Source organism: Argentina silus, assembly GCF_951799395.1.
Source record: "Argentina silus genome assembly, chromosome: 5".
NCBI classification, from domain to species: domain Eukaryota; kingdom Metazoa; phylum Chordata; class Actinopteri; order Argentiniformes; family Argentinidae; genus Argentina; species Argentina silus.
In genome coordinates, this window is record NC_139659.1 from 14,469,989 (window position 1) to 14,493,923 (window position 23,935).

Genomic DNA, 23,935 nt, shown 5'->3' on the forward strand with positions numbered 1-23,935 from the left:
AAGAGCCTAGTCCAACATGCATGCACGCACACACACACCAACGCACACAAGCACGCACACGCACGCACGCATGCACACACTTGCGCGTACACGCACGCACGCGCGCACACACACACGCATGCACGCACACACACACACACACACAACCTCCTGGGAATGACTCCAAGGAGGGCCAAAGCCTCGATGGATGGACTATTTCACGTCTGGCTCTTTGTTTAGGTTGTTTGGCTTGTTTAGATTCAGCAGGGTTAAAGGACAAAGTCACTTTTTTTTTTAGACTTTGTAAGCCCACATTCAGCCCTTGTAGCATGCATAAACAAGCAGGGATTGTGTACAGGCACTGGGAAAGACAGACTACACTGGGGGCCCAGACAGTCAGCTACCACAGCCCATACAGGCAGGCAGGGCGCCATTTTGTGCCTCTTTTCTCCCTGACTGAGGGCATTTTCTCTGCGAGGGCTTCTGTTCTGAGTGTGGGAACAGTGGAGAGTGTTTTATGTTAACAGGGATGTTGGCACGAGCCCACAGAGGCTGACGTCAAACAAAAAGAACTGTATACTCCATCTGTGGCGAGGGGGAGGGCGGTGGGGGGGGTGGGGGAGAGGCACCCTGAGACCATACAGTCAAGCCCTTTTGTGTCCCCCAGACACTCCCCCCGTCTCTCCCCCTTCCCCCCCCTCCCCCCTCCCTCCCACGAGAAACAGAGGATGAGTGTGCCCATAGACAGTCTTTTATAGGGACAGACACACACACACATTCAAGCCTGCTATACACACATACATACACACACACACACACACATTAATCCCTATTCATCTGGGGTTTGCACCACTGTTTGTTTTTAATTTTCAGTAAGTATTGATGATTCAAAAGATAAAAAATTGTGCCTGGCACCAGTGGAATAAAGTCTAGCTGGCACGCACTGTGTCCTTCAACTGACTTTCAGATCGTTTTCCAAAAGCTGAAATGACCGCGACTTTGTCAAAATCCCGAATAAGCTAATGTAATGGTACTCCATTGGTGGAATAGTATATTCTCTAGCTGACAGAATTGTGATGGAAGCTGCCAAACACTGAGTCTTTTCCTGCCACACAATGATGAAGGACAGCACGAAAAACCACCACAAAGGAATAAGTCGAGAAAGTGTCAGGAGTGTCAGGAGTCTCAAAAGCATGCTGTATAACCTTACATGAAAACAGTCAAAGCGGTCCTCGGACTTCAATGGGACTTCCTGGTCAGATGAAAAATGGATAAAATAGATAAAATAGTCTACATCTGGTGTACAGTAGGGCTAACAAGGTCCCACACACACAGAACACAGTGTGTAGTCATGTCTATCTGACTTTTTTGAACACGGGAACTACGTATAAAAAGTGTTCGGGGGGGGGGGGGGGGGGGCTTAGTGGCGTAGCACACAAATGCGCTCACCACGTAATCGCAAGGTTCCTGGTTCGATTCCGACCCTCGACCTATCTTGCATGTCATCCCTCCTCTCTCTCTCCCATCCTTCCTGTCAATCTCTACTGTCTGTATCCCAATAAAGCAGAAATGCCTTAAAAACATATTTTAAAAAAAAATGAAAAAAAGTGTTGTCATCGCTAGATGGTGAAACCGACATGTACACAAATACCATCAAATAAAAGCTGAGAATCTCTCCTTTAACCTCCTAGTCGTAGTGAGTCGTTTGATTACACATCCAAACTTTTAGGAATATACAGTAGGTGCCAAAAGAAGGAAGCAATGTTTGACCATCCCGTGACTTACGCAGGACCACTGTCTCTCCCTCTCTCTCCCTCTCTCTCCCTCTCTCTCTCTCTCTCTCTCCCTCTCTCCCTCTCTCTCTCTCCCTCTCTCTCCCTCTCTCTCCCTCAGCTGTGGCCAGCGGGATGCAGGGCCAGAGCGCCTCATCAGTGAGCTCAGAGATCAAGTCTGAGGACGAAGGGGACGAGAACCTGCAGGACGCCAAGTCCCTGGAGGCCAAGAAGGAGGACCCCGACAACAAGGACCTCAAGTCTATTGATAGGTCAAGATCTATGTCAACCGTAACCCTCAGTGCTTGCTTCATCCAACCTCCTTCGCTGGACGTTGATGAAGTGGTCATCAGTGTGCCTTGGGGGACAGCTAAATAACACATGCGTTAACGACAACAAACAAACAAACAAGACTCGGGATAACCCACAAACTGAAATAATCTCTGATATGCACAATTGTAAGACTTATCTGTGACATTTTGTTGATAGGGACCACTGTCTGGGTAAATTGTAATATGCACCCTATGAGAGTTATATAAATCCATACAATTCAGGATTCACACACACACACGCACACACACGCACACGCACACACACACACACGCACGCACGCACGCAAACACACACACACATACACACACACTCACTAACTGAATATACAAACACATTCACAAATACGTTTCTCCAGAGTTCCTCCCTCCATCGTCCTGTGGGTCTGTCCAGGGTCTTGGGCCTGGTTTTAGCTGTCCCTCACACACAGGAGTAGACCCCCTCTGTCCACATGTACCCCCACCCCATTCAAAGGATAAACACCGTTTACAGCTTTCACCTGGAATGACTAATCTGACCCCGATTTGGACCCCAATCCCAGATTGTCAACGATTATGAAATCATAATCGTTTGATTTTCCGGCAATACTAAAGCTCGATTTATGGTCAGAACCTAGCTGTTGCAAGCTGTTGCTGATGTCTACATTAATGGGATAGGACATTGGCAGAGGGTGGTTGAACCACCACCCATGCTTTACATACAGTATGCTTTAAGCCTATCACACATGGATAGCACACCTGCCTATATATTGCACCTCTAACTGAACCCCCTTCCCCCACCCTCCCACCCTGCCCCCCCTCCCATCCTGCCCCCTACCCCCTTCCCCTTTACCTCCCATCTTGCACCTCATCCCCTCCCCCTCCCACCCTGCTGCTCATCCCCTCCCCCTCCCACCCTGCCCCTCATCCCCTACCCCTCCCACCCTGCTGCTCATCCCCACCCCCACCTCCTCCTCCTCCCACCCTGCCCCTCATGCCCACCCCCTCCCCCTCCCACCCTGCCCCTCATGCCCACCCCCTCCCACCCTGCCCCTCATGCCCACCCCCTCCCCCTCCCACCCTGCCCCTCACCCCGCCACACACACCCCCCCCGGCCCCAACAGCAACGTGGACGACGAGGACCTCTCCCCGGAGCAGAAGATCGAGCGGGAGAAGGAGCGGAGGATGGCCAACAACGCCCGGGAGCGCCTCCGCGTGCGGGACATCAACGAAGCCTTCAAGGAGCTGGGCCGCATGGTGCAGCTGCACCTAAAGAGCGACAAGCCCCAGACCAAGCTGCTCATACTGCACCAGGCCGTAGCTGTCATACTCAGCCTGGAGCAGCAAGTCAGAGGTCAGTCTGGGGCTTAACAAGTTGTCTCTCCGAAAACGCCGTCCGTTGACACTGCAGAGCCGAGCTGAGCTGTACTGTGCTGGCCCGCTTATGCGTCGGCCGCGGTTGCTGAACCAGCGCTGGACATGACAACAGCGCTGGGAAGTATAAAAATATCCGAGCCAGCACAGTAGGGTTTGGGTGGGCCCTGTAGTGTGTAGGAAATTCAGTGATTTTCCGAAAAACTGCAGCCGGCTAACGCTGGCGGGTTTTTTTTGTGGTGGTTTTTCTTCCTCCTGGAATGGAAACTTCGTTGTAGTTTTTGATAATCACTGAATTCAAAAAAAAAAAAAAAAAAAAAAGACCCCAGATTAAAATCGTACCGGGTCATTTTCTTAGGACCTTTTCTCATTATCATGGATTGATATTATATCAATCTTTTGTGTCACACATTCAACACTCAAGCAAACATGTAAGGTAGGTCAAAACCCGTTCTTCAGTTGTAGTATATGTAGTACATCAAGTCCTGTTCTGATACCTTCCCATCATGTACATGTCCACAACCCTTTGAACTTTTCCCCTTTTGTTCTCGGAACTGACTCTCAGTGTGATGTCCTCTCAGAGCCACTTGGTGGCGCTGTCTCGATTCTGAAAGACATCCCGGGGCACATCTCTCTCTCTCTCTCTCTATATAACCACTCGTGAAATCAATTCGTGGTTAGAGAGCACCATAAAAATAGAACGTCCTGGATCATTCTATTTCTATGGCGACCAGCCGCTAGTTGATGTCACGAGTGGAGGCGGAGAGCAGCCACTGTGAAGCCATGTGGTCAGCGCCGTCCAATAGAGACGCGCCTCCGTCAGACGTCCCTCAGATAGGTCTCTCACACAGTATGTCAACCCTCTGTCACTGAGGTGTGCGTATGTTTCTGTTCGTGTGTGCGTGTGTGTGCGTGTGCGCGTGCGTGCGCGTGTGTGTGTGTGTGTGTGTGTGTGTGTGTGTGTTCTAGAGCGGAACCTGAACCCCAAGGCGGCTTGTCTGAAGAGACGGGAGGAGGAGAAGGTGTCGTCTGACGGGGCTCCCCTCTCTCTGGCCGCCGCCCACCACAGCATGGGCGACGCCTCCAATCCTATGGGACAAATGTAAAAAGCAACTCCCTAAATGGTCAGAAGATTTCACTTTAAACTAATCTGCTGTTTCACATTTGTACCATAACTTGCCATTAACCAAAAATAAATAAACAATTAAAAACAAAAAAAAAGAAAATCAATTGGGTTTCCAAGCATATTCTGGCTCCATTTGCTTAAAACCAACCATAAAAAACAACAACAAAAATAAGACAAAGCTTATTTTTTTTTTACGAGTTATCAGTCTTCCACAGTGACGTTGGTATTTCTCTCTGCGTTTTGTTAATTGTTGGCATTGATGTTTCATGGACACTTGCCTCCCAAAGACATATATATCTATATATATATATATCTATATCTATATATATATATATATATATATATATATATTAAAGCAGAATTTGGGTCCAAAATTGGAATTGAATAGATTGGAAGAGCAGAGTTGCATACCGTTGTTCTCTGTGAACGCCAGGTACATTTTAACAACAGATTGGCAGTAAGTGTGCTTTTAATGTGTGTGTGTGTGTGTGTGTGTGTGTGTGTGTGTGTGTGTGTGTGTGTGTGTGTGTGTGTGTGTGTGTGTGCGTGTGTGCGATTCATGTGTGTGATGTTGTTTTGGCTGTGTGTCTTCATGTGTGTGATTGGCGTCAGCTCACTAAGTAAAAGCTCAGTTACCATGTTGTCGCTTTTTATGATGTGATGTTTTGTTTTGATTATTTCAGTCTCTATAATTAGATGTTATGCGTACAGTAGCAGGCAGATATAGATATGTGTTGAAGACTTCAGGTTTCTATGACAGGCTTCCTTAGCTACCATCTTAACCATATGGTGTGTTAGCTTTAATAGCATTGACAGAAAGGGGAAGGTGGGTGGGGAGTTGTTTGGGCAGAGAATGAGAGGAATGCTAGGCTATCTACCCATCTCACAGCTAGGTACCAAAGGTTGTCTTCCTCTGTTGACAAGGCCAGGCGGACCCTCTAATAGCAGGTGTAAAGAGTCCCAGTCAGGGTCAGAGGCTAACATGGTAGCGCAACATCACATTAACACCTTGTAAACTAAAGAGAGGGCTTTCACACCAGGGGAGGAGGCTGGTGGAGGTGGACATCGGAGGACGGGCTCATTGTAATGCATGGAATGGAATGAGGAACGCTGTCAAAACATTCCATGCATTACAATGTGCCCACACTCGAATCTCTGCCACCACCAGCCTCCCCAGTTTACCGGCTGTTATTTAGAGCATACAAGGAAGTCATTGTTTTATGAATTCACTTACCACAAGAACGTTATGATGTCTAGAAAGGGCCTTTAGGCCAGCAGTAATGTTAGACTGTGTGTGTGTGTGTGTGTGTGTGTGTGTGTGTGTGTGTGTGTGTGTGCGTGTGTGTGTGCGTGCGTGTGTGTGTGTGTGTGTGTGCGTGTGTGTGTGTGTGTGTGTGTGTGTTCATAGAGGATACAGTCGCATGTGTGTATTCCGTTGTTTGCGTTTGTACAGGTACAGGTGGTAGGGGGTCCTACAGCCTCAGTAACCCCCCGGTCTCTCCTCCCCCCCCAGGTCCAAGTTGCCGGAGTTCATCAAAATGATGAGCGACCACTTCCTTTGACAACGTTCTCCCATTCCCGCCAATCAATCAAGTCAATCAACCGACCACCCGACCAACGTTATCCCCTGAAAACCCGTTTCGTCTTGCGTCTCCTGTAGAAATGAAAACCGCAAATGTATATTGGCTATGGAAACAGATACGAGAGATCGTTTCTTCTTCTTTCTTCCTTTCAGCATTCCCAGTTTAGAGAAAAAAAAGAAAAAAAAAAGATATATATCTTAAGAAAGAGAAAAAAAAAATATGGAAATAAAACCGACACAATGGAAAAAAAGAAAGTGGATGGGGGACTCTTCAAACATATCATTATGTTGTAACAATGTTGCAGAGCTGTGGCAGAACGCAGCCCTATGACTGAATGGCAATCTTCTCCACACTGTGGAAACCCTTGCAGTCGTGCCTGACCTCCTCTAGAACGCATCAAGTCAAATAGATATATACGTATGAAGTCAATCAGTCGGTCTTGAGGGGAGGGGGTATTTAAACAAAAAAAAAACAATGGTAGAGATTATGTAGAATTTCAAGAAATTGTAAGAAGAAAAAAAAAAACATGCAATAATGAAAAAAGTGTACTTCAAAACGGAACAGAACAGATGAATTTACGACTTTAACACTTTGGTCTGGGGCTCTAGTTGGCTAGTATGGTGTTTGCCGGAGGAAAAATCATTGGTGCCCCCCCCTATATAGCCACTCGAAACCAGCAACACGTCCTGATTCAGATTGAAATGAGTTCATTGGCCATTCTTTTGCATGGGCAGAGCAGATGGACCCTGTGATTGGTGGGCAGGCCGTTGGTAGTGTTACCCTATGTTACTCCATGTTACCAGGCAGATCTGAGTGATAGACAGAGAAGGAGGAGGTAGACTCTCCTTGTGGTTTTACCAGAGAGAGAGAATCAGGTCAGAACTACGTAGGTCGCCCCCCAGTGGTGACGCTGCATTGGGAGGGGTCAGCAGTCAGCGGGGGGATGTTCCAGGAGGGCAGTCCCATCACCTTGTTATGATTTATCTGATTTTATACCCCCCGGTCTAGCACTTCACAGCCCCCTCTGTCTACCCCAGCTATTACCGTCCCTCACCCGTCCCGTCCCCGTCCCCCTCCCCGTCCCCGTCCCCGTCCCCATCCCCGTCCCTCCCCAAGCCCCAGAGATGCAATTTGAACATTCACTTCTACCAATGTGCCTTTTAGAGTTCATATCATTCAAAAATGCCAGAGGAGGACATTATCTGAACTTTCTAGGATGCAAGCTTAGGGAATTGTTAGTTATTAGGTCTATGCAGTCAGGTTTTTTCCGACCTGGGAATTTAAAAAAAGTAAAATGAAAAAAAAGTATTTTTTGGATAAACTGTATGTAATGTACTGTATGCTTATATGTAATTAGAAAAGGCGTGTCCCTGAACAGACCCTTGTTTTAGTAAGATGAGCCCCCCCCCATCCCCATCCCCATCCCCAGGCCCTCGCCTCCAGCCCTCGCCCCCGCCCCCGCCCCCGACCCCACCCCCCCACCCCTCCTCTATTCCAAGTTGCAGCCTGTTTCCATAGCGACACGTCTGTTATTGAGCGTTGTATTATAGCTATCAGCTTTTTATCAATATGGGCTTGTCCGTGAGCCGCCGTAGTCTTCAGTACCAGTGTGTGGTTGTATGTGTAATACGGATTCTTTTCTCTTTTTTTATCTTTCTCTTATTCTTTGTCTGTTCTGGTTTCTCTGTCGAAAAAAGTAAACCACGACTGGCTGTCCGGAGATTCGGCGGCGGCTGTTTTTCACGTGGTTTAAAGTTATCCAATCAACACAAGGCACTGAAACTGGAAAAGAATCTATTTGAGAATCAATATATATAAATGTAAAAATATATACAGTATATAAGGAAGGTGCCGTTTTTTGTTTTTTTCAAAGGAGGTTGTTGGGGGATGACTTATTTTCTCAAAGATGGGCAGAAAGTGAGAGGCATCTCAGTGTTACTTTTCAAGAGACCTGACTTTGTTCTAATCTCTCATGTGCCGTGACATCACACTGACTGTATGGCACCCTCCGCAGGACAAAAGGGACCGGAGTTCCATCTGCTCCAATCACTGCTATTCAGCTGTCAAAGGAAACACAGACATTTGTAAATTGTATGCAACAAATGCAAACTTACCATTATTTTGAAATTGTGTATGTAAAAGTTATATTTTTACATGTAGACTGTTGTTATTTTGTGTTTAGAAAATACGTTGTATCAGTTTTTTGTTAAAAGATGAAAAAGTAATTCAGTGTGTGTTGAAAATGTGTCACATTGAAAATGTAGTGTGGTCAAAAGCTTCAAAATTCTTTTCTTTTTTTCAACATTATGTTTATATTTCTGGGAACATTTTTGAGGGATGGGGGAGGGGATTGGAAATCAAAAAGGTATATATTATTTGTTTCATGCTCCATGCTCATAACATTACCATTTTTAATTGTATTTTTTGAAGAAAATGTGTAAATAGTCATTCTACACAAGGTTCATGTGGTTTTGGTGGGGTGATGACTTCCTGAGAGTGACAGTTGGATTTGTTCAGTTGTATTCTGGTTGTATGTGTCTGGTCATTCCAGCCAGATGCCAAGATTTAAAAAAACAAAAACAATTAATGGCACTTTCTGTTCTTGTGCCACAGTTTAGCTCCCAACCCACTGTTGAATTGACTGCCCACTCTGTTGACTGACAACAGACCTGAACTGTCTGAAGGTATCTGAAGGTATCTGTATACTAGTTGTACCTCAAGTGGTACTACTGTAAACAAGTACGGTTGAAATATACAGTAGTATTCTTTTGCACCTAGATTCACTCCTCATACCTTGACAATAAGTTATATCTGTTAAGAAGAGTCTGATTGTCTAAAATGATCCCCAGCATCTACAATTGAATGGTAATATTTACATTTTTGTTGGAAAGATTGGACATTGTGTTGCAGATGAGTAAGTCGTCTGCATAAACACAACAAGCTTTTTAGCTGTTTTCCCCAAAAACATATGTGATACTGTGTGTGCAAGGCAGTTTCGGTCTATCATTTTAGTATTTGCCATCTAAGTCCAGTTTTTGAAGACAGTCAAAACGATTTGCATTGAACCTCGGCTAAACACGTTGTATTAGACTGAAGCTGTTGCTGTCTAAGTGCTAATGTTTGATTTTGCCACTTTTCATTTGATATATTCTCTGCATTAAACAGCCAAGTCTGCAGTGAGTGAAATTCTCAAGAATTGCAATTTCTCTGTTTCTGTATGATATTACCCCTGCTGTTTATGTAGCAAAAGGCAACATTGTTTCTTTCCTGGTTGTACATACATACTGTATCATCTCCTCTCCTCTCTGACTGAGCCATGAGCTTTGTAATATCTAAGCATTATTTTTGTTGACCATTTACTGCAATAATGATTTCAATTACAGTCAGCACCTGTCATTGGTTCTCCATGGTGGCTTATACAGTAGGATTGAAAAACCCACGTGTTGAATGTGAAGGAACTGTCCCAAAGAGGAGGCTCAAATGGTGAAACATTTTCCATCTATCCAGAGAGTGTTTTCTTTCATCATTCCAGCCTTTCTTTTACGGCTTTTGGCTGTACATTTGACAGTGTGTTTTTATCTTACATATAAGTCTAGCTATTTGAAATCTAGGCAACTGAGAAGACAGTGATTCCTTGTGGACTGAAAGCAAGCCTCAGATGACTTTCACAACGTACTTCAGAGTAGAAAGACAGGAGTCCCCATTCTTCTACAGTTGTCCCCCACCGAGAGTGGATTTCATTTTCTACTCCAGAAATGAGCACCGATGAACACAAGCAGCGAAACAAAGCTGATATTTGGTAATTTATCAAAGTATTTTCCGCGTGCAAAAGAATGAAAAAAACTGCATTTTATACAAATGGTTAATATGGGTGTTAATGTGACACTGATTTTGCAGGAGCACTTACAATTTTGTACAATTGAAAAAACAAATGATAATAAAGTGAACAATCATAGGGGCCTCTCTGCTTTTTAACTGTGGCTTCAACTTAAAGGAATGATTGGTTATTTACATCCACTGCCAGAGAAAAATAAACCTGCCGATGTTTTCAATATTGTAAATATTGCCAAGTACTTCATTTATGACACAAACCACAGAGTTAAACAAATCTATGTAAATCTGAACGTTTTAACGTGACTAGATCCATATTCTGGTTCATATTCAGCCCTCAGATAGGAAAATATTTTTAGAGCAACAGTAGGAAGATTTAACACACTTTAAGTTCCATCAGAGGGAATTCCATTTGTCTTCAGTGTAGCCACAATGAACAGCGACACCTGTCAATCAAGTTACGTATGCAATTTGTACAGATCCAGTCTTCCGTACTGTTTAGCTACCCTCTTTGGTCATGTGTCGTTTCACGTTCCACGGCCGAGGCGAGGTTGAGGTTGGACAGGTACTGACAGTGAAAAAGAGGCTCATTTGACAGCTTGTGGCAAAAAAGAAAAAGAAAAAGAAAAATAGAACGGAAGCTTTCACTCGTCTCCATCCAAATTAGTCACGAACAAGCACAAAAATGTATACAATTAACTGACTGGAAAATATAAAGTAATATATAAGTATCACAAAGTCTAATAGAAACAAACAGGTGGTACCATGGCTTCTATGCCTACTTATTTTATCTGGGTAGTCATTGTTTTCTTATATTTTATGAGTCATCCTTGTGCAGTGGTTTAAACATGTTCATTTCAGAGTATTATAGACATATGTAATGGTGAAAATATATGAACTGTGGCCTTTTTCATTCTTCTTGTTACTTGTGATGCAATTAAGTGAAGAAAAAATACAGTAAGCAGAGAATTACCATGTATCAGTGCCTGGCTTTTTGTTAAAGCTTCCTTTGTCTAGTGCTCTTTTGCTATGAAGATAGACTCGTGCACCCTATTATAGAGAAAAAAAGAACCTAAATTTAAAACAAAATATATTTGGCTTATTTTTTGCAGGGGCAATCCTTTTATACCAGGAATATTGAGGAAATACGATAACATAATAACATGTCCAATTCTAAATATTCCACTTTGTAGATTTTTGGAATCATTCAAAGTAAAAGTTTGTTACTTTATTTTACTATTTAAAGATGTTATTTTACCATGTGTTACTGAGACGAAACTGTATGGTGTTTTCTGTGATGGGCTATAGTCAGATACAGGGGGAGGGTCCCATCCAAACCTGCAGCAGTGATTCTAAGGACATTTAAAAAAAAAAAAAAAAAAAAAAAACAGTTACACTTTCTTTCCAACGTGTGGCTGAGTGCCTCAAGCCTTTTTTCTTCATGTATTTTGGTGCGTGTATTTTGTTTCTGTTTTTCTCTTTCTTTCTTTCTTTTTTTTTTTCTCTTTTTTTTTTTTTTTTTAACTTTTTTCTTAATTAGTTTTGGTTTCTGTTGTATTTTTTATTTTATGTTATAATTATTATTGTTGTTGTTATTATTACTTTTTTCAGATTAGTAGAAGTGTCCAAACAGGTTGTGTGCTGGAGTTTCTGTTCAAGCCAGCCCATCGTAGGCCCATTGCCTGTTGTTTTTCATCTTGTAGTAATTCAATGAAGTCATGTACATGACCGTTCTGTAGCAATAAATGTGCCATTTTTATAACCTAGCGCTTTCATGGGTCTTGCTTTTTATTATTCACAGATAACATTAAGCATTCAACAGTTATGTTCATCATAGTGTTATTGACTTATTGTTTGGTTAATACCTTTTAGTTTTCTCCACTCAACACATAATAGATTGGAATATGTCAGGACAATTGAACCTGCGAAGTTCGGTAACACTTGTAGAACGGTTCCTATTTCATAAGGACTTCATAACACATTCATAAGCATTACATTAGCATTCATCAACTACTTACCTCAGCAACCGCAAGTTCATAGAATGTTTTATGTTGAGATAATCCTATGTCAACCTACTGTTGTTGACATCAGTATTTCATAAATGTGTGTATATTTCTTGATGAATGTGTTATGTGTGACTTATGATTGTGTTATAAAGTGAGCCAATTCTAATACACTTCAAGTTAAGCGTTACCTGGGGTTCAAATCTGTAAATAAAGTGTTACCTGAAGTTGATCTCCTCTCCTTAGAGAGTTACAGTACAAAACTCAGAAGCACCTATTTCAAATTAAATCTGATGTCATTATGGATGGAATTCCACCTTGAGGTATGTGTAATATTCATAAATCAAGCATTGATGGGTGCGTCCAACGGGTGATTGGCATGAAGATTTTGTTCCACACTTGTTTCCAACTTCCATCGCCTCAGACTGCTGCACGTCTCTTCGTTCCCAGTCACGTTGAGATGACGTCCCCTCAATGATATGCCTGAAAGGGTTGGACTTGACTCATTGGTCTCATAGTAGTTAGATTAATGTGATCACTCACGTCGGGCCATCCTTCAGAAATGAAGGAGTCACAAGAGATGATGACAGTTCTATTGGAGTCAGTACAGCTAGATGTACTGCTTGTACTTAACAGAATGACGTCGTTGATTCAAGTTAGAAAAAATGGAAAATAGGGCAACACTTGATGTTAAGTTGACCCTAGACTATTCCTTATTCCATTTTTAACATAATATTAAATATACAGCATGCTGAATAGCATACCCTATGAAATATTAAGATATTGAGATATTAATCAATTCTATTGTCCCATAAAGTTTTAGTTAATTTAAAAGGGATTTTTATGTGTCTAAATTGTTATATATTCACATATTTGTCTGTATACTTAACTCAATATTTAACATTCTGACATAGAAAGTGCAAAAACAACGAAACACAACTATAAAAGGGTCTTGTCCTCATGAAAGTTCAGTGAAGAAAGCAACTACACTCACGGAATACTTTATTAGGAACACCTGTACACCTTCTCACGGTTGAGGTGGTGTAATAGTGTGGGGAATGTTTTCTTGGCACACGTTGGGCCCGTTAATACCAATCAATCATCGCTTGAATGCCACAGCCTATTTTGAGTATTGTTGCTGACCATGTGCATCCCTTCATGGCCACAATTCACCCATCTTCTAATGGCTACTTTCAGCATGATAATGCACCATGTCACAAAGCTAAAGTCGTCTCAAACTGGTCTCATGAACATGAGAATGAGTTCAGTGTTCTTCAGTTGCCTTCCCAGTCACCAGATCAGAATCCAATAGAACACCTTTGGGATGTGACAGAACGGCACCTGAAAAATCTGCAGGAATTGCGTAATGCATCATGTCATCGTGGACCAGTATCTCAAAGGAATGTTAGCAACATCTTGTGGAATCAACGCCACAAAGAATTGAGGCTGTTTTTAGAGCAAAGGGAGGCCCTACCCAGTGTTAGTATAACGTTCCTAATAAAGTGTTGAGTGAGTGTATGTGCTGTTCAAATATTTCACAATCTCTGGTTCTAGGATAGGTTTTACACATCCGATCAGTAAGATGACTAAAGGTTCGATCAGAAGGCACTCCTAACTCTGGCACGCTTTCCTTCCCTCCCCTCACACCTTCCACATGACATAACAGCAAGAGTATGTGCCAGCGCCCTCCCTATCCTCAACCTACAGGTCCACTGCCGTCTTCAGAAAGGGGCGAAACTAACAGAATTCTGCAGGTAGAAACGTAATAACATAGAACGGACACAATTGCTTATTCTCCTGAGGGAGAGGAATGTCCCGTCTAGAGGACGTATTTCAACATCTCTGAACGTTCCACTCCGTCCTGCTGAACTAGGTGGGCGTATGCAGCGAGTCTGTGCTGAGGAATGTAAGGCGTGGCGCCCACGCTGGCCATTGATCTACATCTACTCTACAGCGGCTGCTCCCGCCATTGTTTGGCTACACAACGTTGCAACGCCACCCTGTGCCATGAGAGGAAACATTCTAAATTGGAAGCACTGGTTCCACATGCTTTAGTCCTGCACATGCCATTGGTCTTGCTTTGTATTATTCACAGTTGTGTTCATAACAGTACTTATTGTTTGGTTAAGAAGCTTTAGTTTTCTCCATTCAACACTCCAGATCAGTTTACATAAATAAGCACTGTAGGATCCTCATGTATTGTACATTTTCATTGATAATAGATTGTAATATGTCATGACAATTCAACCCTATGTTAGACAATTCTAATCCTAACCCTAACCCTAACCCTACTTAAGGACTTCATAACATATTCATAAGCATTACATTAGCATTCATCAACTGCTATGTTAAGCCCCAGTGTGGCAAATTCAAGGGGAAATCCAGATACTCTGTATGGTACTCCTATACTGTAGACTACTGTATGAGGTCAAATAAGTCTACAGTTCTGAAATGGCCGTGTAGGTCTACACCTCAGTCTGTCAATAGTGCTATAATAATATAATGGATGTTTAGCCAACTAATCCAAAGGGCCCTATTCTTTCATACACAAGTGACCACAGGCACAGTCATTAAGGCATGCATTTTATAGGCTTTGATCTATATAGTCCTGTGAAAGAGACTTTCTTTTAGTATGTTGTGTGTAGTTATTGTGTGTAGTTATTTCAATGTACAGGTATTGACCAACGGCAATGGGTTTCATAATACTTGAGTCTCCTCAGGTCAAAATAGTGATTCATACAGTAGAATGTACTGTCAAAAGACCAAACAGGAAACTAATATCAAAGTGAAGCACTTTTTAAAGACTGGTTCAATCAATTTCACATACATCATCTGTTTAACAGTAGGGAATCCACATGACCTAAGATCCAGAACATGGTTATAACTATTTTATGTTCAAAACAATGACCCCATGAAGTTTTACATGACGTTGTAATAAATCTGTGAAAAAAACAAAAAACACAGTAGAGCTAACTGTGGACTTATTTTTTGCCGTAAACGGGTTGGGTACATCGGTAAGAGTGCATTCCTGAGATGAGTTGAATTTCTGTGAGACCAGCCAGATTTCCAAACATGGTTTGGGAAATATCCATTTCTGTGGGAGGCAAGAGGCCTTGAGAGAGAAAGGCATCATCACTTCCTTGAAACTAGATTTTTGGGAATGCCGCCAGAACATTCTGTGTGACGGTGAATGGTTTTGACGAAGATGTTCTTGAGGGCACTCACATCATTGTGCCTCGGTCCAACCCAGGCAGTGACAGGCAGAGGTGACAGACTTTAAAGGTGTGAGTCAGGTGCGGACGCCCTCCTCAGAAGCAGGTGCGCCACCCACAAGTCAAACTCCCTCTGAAGCACCGAGGACACCGTTTACCTGTCCTGAAGTGGAGCCCGAGCACTGTTACCGGAACAGATCGGTAAGTCCAGAACGCACTACCGTTGTCTGTTTACTGTCGTTCAATGAACTTTACCGACAGTGTTTTGTTCTCTTATTGTCCAAGTAGGAGATGGTTGACAACATGTGTTTTGTCTACTGCAATGTTACGTGTCGCACTGGATACGATTTGGACACGCGGGAGATCTGTCAAAAACAAAAACAAAAAAAAAGTGGTGTGCTTTCATTTAGCCTCAGTAGATTTAATTTTTCAGATGATAGCGTATTACCTGACGAATTCCAAAAATGCCATTCTGTATAAAGTTTTCCAGTCAGTGGTCGCCTTCGGTAACGTGGAATGCATTAAGTGAAGGTGTTCTCATGGCTGGTGCGTTCTTCCAGAGAGACTGAACTCTGTTCTTTGTGGTAACAGAATCTCTTGTCAAATGCAACTGAACATAGGAAACAAACGACCCATGCAAAGGCACTGCTTGGCTCCTCTATACACGCATGTAATACAGTAGCCTACATGCTGAATGCATGTCATTTAATCTGTTGACGGGTGTCAACATCATACAATGCTGTAACAGTTAATCAAGACTATTCAGCATGCAAAGCTATTAATTGACATGCGATTACTAATGTCTCTAATGATACTCTCTATCTCACTCAAATGTTTCGTTGACCTAGAAGTGGAGCTACTGTACAGCCCAAGGAATGCAGTTATAAACAAATAACAGGCTTGAGTGAGTGTTCACATGTCTATCTGAGAACTCTCTAACCTCGTGTTTTAATGGGGTACATTATTTTCTTTCATACAAGGGAGTTAACCAACCAGCTGAACTTGAATATGACTTGTTTCCCTGATTGCCTGCTGCTGTTCTGGTCAGGGCGTGCTGCTCCTTACTACAGTGATATTAGACTAACAAAGATCAAGGATTAGATTGAAGGGAGTGGCCCTTTGTTTTTATGCCATTGTTATAATGTTGGTTTGGCGTATCTGTAGGTAAGGAAGGTTTTGAGAGAAATGTGTTTTCAATATACAGTATGCTGTGGTCAAGGCATGTTGGAATAGCCTACATTGATGTACTGTATAATCAAGGCACTGGTTCCACAAGCTTGAGGCCTGCACAGTTCATGATTTGACAATATAGGCTAGGTGATGAGGCTCCAGAGTATTTCAGAACGATCATTCACAATGCCAATGTATTGCCGACTACTGAAGCTTTGTTTTACCAGAATAGTGGCTTGGCTTTTGTTATTCAAGTACTAAAGTGCTAAAGTTACTCTTTCGGGGCTAAAGTTAAAGAATGATTTTGTAAGCCATATTTCCTGAACTTTTCCAGTATGAATTGCCTGAAACTCTGAGAAGCTTTAGAAGTGGCGAAAGGTCAAAAGGCCAAAGTTAAAGGATTCCCCTTCAGGTCAGGTCATGGTTTTCATGTTATCTCACACCATTCGTTAGTAAACCTGATTGGTATGCAACTAAATGTGGGTGTCAGTAATGACATTCTTCAGTGGTAACCTTGGTGATGTGGATGTACTGTAAACAGTCTACATAGTTTTTAGAACCAGAGCGGCCATGACGGGCCACAGACAGGAAGGACCAGGGCATTGCTTCACTGAGATGATGGGCTGATTGGCACTCAGTGAATACCATGGCAGGGTGGTTCACATGCCGCACAAGTTTGGCATGTGAATGAAACACTCCCCAGCTACCTTAATGGCTGTATGGCTGTTGGACATCAGTTAAGGAACTGGAGAAACTGATGGAGTGACAGGGGGCAGGTAGACAGGTGATCTGGATAGGTAGATGTCTCAAAGTTCTATTTCCAGTTCTCCCGCCTTGTTTCTCTGAGCTGAGCAAGTTGTTTTCCATTCCCATGAGACAACTATCAGGTGGCCCACCCTGGGTGTCTGACTCGATGATGTCAGTGGGTTGCATTAATGAGAGTAAGCACTCCTTGATACCTGCATTAGCTTCAAACAGAGCTATGTGATAAATCAAGATTTAGGTGATTCAATTTGTTGGCACAGTACAAGACAAATAGTATCGGAGCACCGGAGAGGTTGCAACTTGCTCTATCTCACTTCATCACTGGGAAGGTATGATCTACTCCCAGATTTCCCCTCAGACATTGTCGAATGTTTTTGTCGAATGGTAAACAACACAAGGAAACAAGGTCTTAGTTCACAAAGGAGGCTCTTGTTCTCCTGCCAGTGGTATCCATTCTTCAAATGAAGTGCACTTGTGATCTTGATTCTGAAGAGAGATGCTGTCATGTTAATCATAGGGTTTTTTTGCCTGCTGTCCAAAGGTTAAAGAGTGGATCTAGGAAGACAGGCAGATACTTACCGGTACTTACATACCGGTACTTACAACACTAGGCATTTCACCTAACCTGTTGGGAGTTTTCGTTCTTTTGTCTACTTCTAGAGTAGGTCCTTGTGAAAATTCCCAAAATAAATCCATGCACATTAATCAAACTTGGTTTTGGAGGTTGTAAGATTCCTTTGTGTTTGGGTGTACCGTACAACAGCTCAGAGAAACGAGGCGGGAGAACAGGCACAGGTGTTGGGCTTTGAGAACTTTTAGACATCTACCTATCCAGATCACCTGTCTACCTGCCCCCTGTCACTCCATCAGTTTCTCCAGTTCCTTAACTGATGTCCAACAGCCATACAGCCATTAAGGTAGCTGGGGAGTGTTTCATTCACATGCCAAACTTGTGCGGCATGTAAACCACCCGGCCATGGTATTCACTGGGTGCCAATCAGCCCATCATCTCAGTGAAGCAATGCCCTGGTCCTTCCTGTCTGTGGCCCGTCATGGCCGCTCTGGTTCTAAAAACTATGTAGACTCAAGTGTGTTCGGCTGAAAAAGCGATTAATTCAGAGTCATTCGACAAAAACACGTTTGTCTGATGCTTATCTTTTCTATTTGGTTATGATTATCATATTGGAGATACCTCTCCTCTCTGTAATTGATGGAAGTCAATTTATCTCCACACTTAACCACAACACATTAGTAGTGAGTAGGCAGATAAGAGTACAGTGTTGTGGAAAGGTATATACTGACCTGCAGGTATGCTAAGAATGAGGGCAGGGCAGGAATATCAACATTACTGCTCAGTGAACTACAACTACACCCAAGACTGGAACATAGCTGCCTGTTTAGTTCTCAGAGTCAGTTTGTCCTCATCGTAGTAGGTCATGAACGGCATGTTTGATGTGTGAAGCATTTTTTTAACAACACTGACCCCTCCTTTAGGCTGACTCCTCGGTTTTAACTCACTAACTGCCAAAGAACTTACCACCTGGAGTGCCGAGTGTTTTATGTGATATTTACTTTGGCAGCAGAATTAAGCATCATAATTTATGCATTTTTGGTGAGTAAAGTCACCCGTGGCACTCTAGCGTGTTGACAATTTGGGCGACTTTATTCACTCTATGCACTAAATAAGTTAAGGTAGCCGCTATCAGTAATTGCCTCTCTTCCAGCCTGTCATTCAACAGTGGACAAGCTTTATCAGTACTGTGTACACTGACCACTAGACTCTGAAATATGATATCCACTTACATAACCAGAGAATCATGCATGAGTGTTTGTCATGCTGTGTTTCTTATGCGGTAGCAACCGGTTGGCTGAGCGAGAGATTGTTTACATGAGAGGTTGGCTTGCTGCTTCCTTATCTATCATAAACTATAACCCTGCAAAAAGTGGTTTTGGTAGATACTGGTTTCAGGGCCCCTGAGACTGTAATATGAGATTATTCTACGTCTTCAGTTGGTCGGATGTTTAGTTTAGTTTCAAATGGAAAGACTGTTTGTATAGAAACTAAATATCCTACCACCATTACTTCTACAGACTAATCTCATATTAGAGTCTAACACATATCTGGTTTAACACACACTCATATATGAACACATGGGAGATGATCTGGAAGTTTGAGGTACTGTAATATTTTCTTTAGGGGTACAGTCTCATCTCAAGAGTCTGACTTAGTGAGACTACTTGCCCCCCTAGGTGAAGGCAAAATATATGACCTTCATCGATCTACGCTTGAGGCTGTCCTTGCAGAAGACAAACACAGTCAACCCTTGTGGGCTAAATCCAAAATGCTCCCTGAAGATAGTCTGCATTATCGTGACGATCTACACATTTCCCGTCCTCTGTGTGAACGTACAGTACAGTACATTCACCTCACTTTACAATGTTATTTACTCAGACTTCATTGCAATGTGATGATGATGATAATAATGAAGGTGAGAAAAATTATGATATGCATTAGTCATCAAGCCTCTCTGCCCTTGAATTTATTCCAGGGCGAGCAGTAAGTAAGCACATGTGTTCCAAGCATTTCGTTACTCGTGAGAAATTGATATGCTAGATCTGGAATACAGCATTTGCATTTTGATCAGCATTTGTTTAGCTAATGTTGTTGCATTCTGCCGTTCCTTGAGGGTCTAATTTGGCATCTTAAAGAGTTGGCGTACCTCCAATATATGCTCACCAATTGCTTATTAGTCATTAAGCTGCCTTGGGTGGGGGTTCGATGGCAGAATTGATATTCTCGTTGAACTAGAAAGTACCATGAGAAACTGCAGGTGGGGAGGGAGAGTGTTTCGAGTCAACGTTTGGGTGGAGCTGCAAAGGAGGAAGGAGAGGAGGAGGGGGAGGAGGGTGGGGGAGATGCCTAACCCTTGCCCAACCCTTGATCAAATCTGACGTGTGTCTTGATGTTGTAAAAGCACAGTATTCAGGTCTAGACGGTGTGCATGTGTTTGTTTGCGTGTTTCCAGTGTGTATCTGCCAAACCCAAGCCTTCTCACCAAATGAGCCCATCGTTCAACAGGCTCTGTGAGGTCTATGAGAATAGGGGCATACCTGGACATGTACACTAACTGTCACAGTACAGTGGGAGTCTCCGAGCTCTGTAAACGTGTGTGTGTGTGTGTGTGTGTGTGTGTGTGTGTGTGTGTGTGTGTGTGTGTGTATGCAAAGAGTGTGCATGCAAAGAGTGTGCTTGCCTGTGTGGATGTGTTTGTGTGTGTCTGCACTTGCACTTGAATAGGCCCCTCTAATCTCTGGCACTACCATTTGAATAAGGAAATAAAGAGATACAATATAATTGGACAATTATAGAACTGTACAGTGTGTCCCAAACTATTTGCACCTCTTTAAACAAAGGCCTTCACCAGATTGGACAAGTAATTTCCCATGAAGTCAAGTTTGGCTGGCTAACATCTCAAACCTATTGAAGTTGATTGATCTAGTATTGTTGATTTTAATTATGTCAGATTAGTGTCTCTCTGTATGTAATGCCGTTTCCATCATTTAGTCTTACAGATGTATGTAAGACCTGTTCAAAACCTCTCAAGCTTTCACAGATATTGCGACAGCATCGATGTCATTGATCGCACATGCTTACTTTATCAAGGGAGGCGATATCCACCTCTGTGAGAGGGAGGGGTCCCACAGCCTAGCCCAGCCCAGCCCAACCCAGCCCAGCCTAGACCCAGGCAGGTATTTGGGGGAGTGGTCTCATAACTCATGAGATAACCCCACCTAGCCTGTTTATGAGGGGTGGGGAGGTGCTTTACCTCAGTAACTGCCAAACAATTGCAGAACACTCAGCACCTAGTGTTCTATGTGGTGTTTACCTAGCAACAATACTTTGATTGCCTACAAAATGAAGCATCATAATTTATGCATTTTTGACATCTTTATTCACCCTAACAGAGTTTATGATCCACATGAGCTTAGGTTCTCCCAAGGCAAACTGGGAGATATTCAATCTTCCCCCATTGAACTCCAGGGTCGATGAAGATGCCCATTTGAGTGAGGCTATTCATTGATTTCACTTTCAGTTTGTACTGTTCAAACAAAGCCACGGTTTTTCCTTTTGACAGAGCTACCATCACCAGAGATAGTGGACTGGTACTGTACCTAGCTTGATCAGGTGCTGAACAGTAAACTCATGTGGAATGTGGTGTGGTGGTGTGGTCTCCCCTCTCCTTGTGAACTTCCCCACATGGAGTTAAAAGGAATGGACTGCTGTAAGAGTGTAATATGGTGGAAACACCAACCCTTTTTAAGTCTGTGTGTGGAACTGCACAAGGGGCACACTTCATGGAAACAGAGTGGAGAATTGGGACTCAACATTAGACTGAATACCGCAGAGATGAATCACGCTGTCAGAGCAGAGTGCCCTGGTGGATAGGTAGATAGAGGAACTCATGTCATCCTGCACAGGGCGTACCCCTCAGTACATGACAATCACAGGGTTGTTATCACACATGTATCACGCTGGTATGCCAGAGGTGACAGATTTATGATGTGACCATGATGCTTTCAGACAGGTGAGATTTTGCATGACGTTTCTGTTGCTCTAGTTCAAAGCCCCCAGGGAACATGAGAAGTTACACTTGCTTGACGTAGGGACTATCTAGATGTATTTATTTTGTACAAATAAAACGCGCTAATTGATTATTGATTGAGGAACATACTATCTGATGATGGATTTCCTCTTTCTATTTTGTATCAATGATATTAATGAAACACTTATCTTTGCTCTAAGCATGTTTGTCTTGTGTTATCATAGGTTAAACCTTTAAGCAATGATTGGGAGTCGTACTGTAAACTAAGCAAATACACTACAATATCAGTCAACAGTTTTCTCAGCCTAGGAAGAATTGCTGTTGCATGCTTGAGTGACAAACAATGATGTAACTGGGTTTAAACTGGGCGTTAATGGTTTTAAACCTGTCATCATGTCTTTCTGATGATCCCTCTCTACATTTACTGTAAGACTGGATGGAGTTATTACATTTGTGGTCTTACACCTAGGCCTAAGAGGTAGATCACAGAAGATTATATTCTCTTCCACACACAGTCACTCTTGGGGTTAAAGAACAACTAGGTAGGCAGGAGGACTCTTAACCAAACAAAAGGCACATTAACCTGAGGGTCTTATAAATGTGTTGTTAGTTAATAATCACTCAAACACTGACATTTCCCTCTGCCATAGAGTACTAATGTGGTTAATGGTTAATGGTTACTGAATATACAAACTGACTGTTGTTGCTACACCCTCAACCAATTGACTGTGCCAAAGATATGAATGTTCGTCGTTTCTTACCCTAACCCTAACTTGAACTACAGTATTAGGATAGAAGTGGCTGGTGGAAAGCGGGTAATTTGTCGATCTTATTTATTTGTTTAATTGTTCACTCATTTAATCATTCATCGATTCATTGATGACATCATTGATTGATGAATGATTTGTTTGTTTGTTTTGTGCCATCGCTGAGGAGAGAGAGAGAGGTTGTGGGCCAGTCTAAAGACCAACCTCCACACCTCCACGTTTATCATGGCACTGATTACATATACCATGTGGGAAAGATCAATAGGTCCACATTCTAGTCTAGATAAGTATGCTATTCACTGGAATCACAATCAAGATGGGATACAGGTCATTTCATAGCACAAGCAGTTTGGATCATAACTGATCCACTCAGGGCAGTTGAAATCCTCTGTGTCTCTGTCTGGTATTTCTTCATGATGAGTCAGCGTACTAGAGGTATTATTAAGGCACCTATGCTCGGCATTTCCTTCAGTTTTCCTGTCCCCACTCCCCCCGGATACGCATGTTATTATGGCTGGACTGAAATAACAAACAGTTCTAGAAAAGAATGTTATCACAAAAGAATAAAACCCAGACAGGAAATGCAGACTTAAAATCACGTCTTCAGATTTATTTTAGACCCTAGACATTCCTGAGGCTCGGAAAACCACCATTGCAAACAGTTATTCGAAGTCATGTAACGGTGATGTGCTGTTTCTTCACACAGAGAAAACCCTCTAGGTCCTTATGTGCCTTTAAAAGGAAAGTTGACTTTTGCTCAGGGCGTCAGCATGGCACTGGGTTGGTTTGTGGCACAGAGGTGAGAGGCTGTGAAAAATGAAAGATTTATTGGGGTTTGTTTTGCAATGGAGCACTCAGCACCAGAGAGGCCCTACCCCAGAGAGACATGCACATAAAAACACACACACACACACACACACACACACACACACACACACACACACACTCAACCCCTCCTCATCAGCCGTACACACAGTCCCACCACTGTGTGTGTGTGTGTGTGTGTGTGTGTGTGTGTGTGTGTCTGAGAGAGAGAGAGAGGGAGTGGGGGAGAATTAATTTGATAGCATAGCGCCTCTCTCTCTCACCATTTATTTATACCTTCCTATACAGTATGTTTGCTTTGGCAATGTAAGATGTCTATCATGCCAATGAAGCTATTTTAATTACATTAAGATTGAGAGAGAGAGAAAGGGAAAGAGAGAGACAGAGAGGGAGAGAGAGACAGAGAGGGAGAGAGAGACAGAGAGGGAGAGAGAGACAGGGAGAGAGAGAGAGAGAGACAGAGAGAGAGAGAGAGACAGGGAGAGAGAGAGAGAGAGAGACAGATAGAGACAGGGAGAGAGGAAAAAAAAAAGAGTCAGAGACAGAGAGACAGATTAAGGAAGGCCCTGTTGCTGCTCCACCCTACCTGGAGACAGGGCGCACCTCCATGGCTTGG

The 23,935-nt window shown here is 42.9% G+C and overlaps 2 protein-coding genes across 2 annotated transcripts in view; both read left to right on the top strand.

Moving 5' to 3' along the window:
- The window catches only part of LOC310804727 (transcription factor 4-like), a gene marked incomplete at its 5' end in the record, with an annotated part of 13,698 nt that extends 3,059 nt beyond the window's left edge, over positions 1-10,639 (top strand). The window contains 4 exons of the mRNA XM_083670045.1: positions 1,873-2,023; positions 3,184-3,413; positions 4,403-4,535; positions 6,073-10,639. Coding sequence (XP_083526171.1) covers positions 1,873-2,023; positions 3,184-3,413; positions 4,403-4,535; positions 6,073-6,121 — 563 coding nt within the window. The 3' untranslated portion in view covers positions 6,122-10,639. The remainder of the gene's footprint in view (positions 1-1,872; positions 2,024-3,183; positions 3,414-4,402; positions 4,536-6,072) is intronic.
- LOC310804728 (uncharacterized protein) overlaps positions 10,491-23,935 on the top strand; it is a gene marked incomplete at its 5' end in the record, with an annotated part of 37,475 nt that continues 24,030 nt past the window's right edge. The window contains 2 exons of the mRNA XM_083670046.1: positions 10,491-10,538; positions 15,237-15,389. Coding sequence (XP_083526172.1) covers positions 10,491-10,538; positions 15,237-15,389 — 201 coding nt within the window. The remainder of the gene's footprint in view (positions 10,539-15,236; positions 15,390-23,935) is intronic.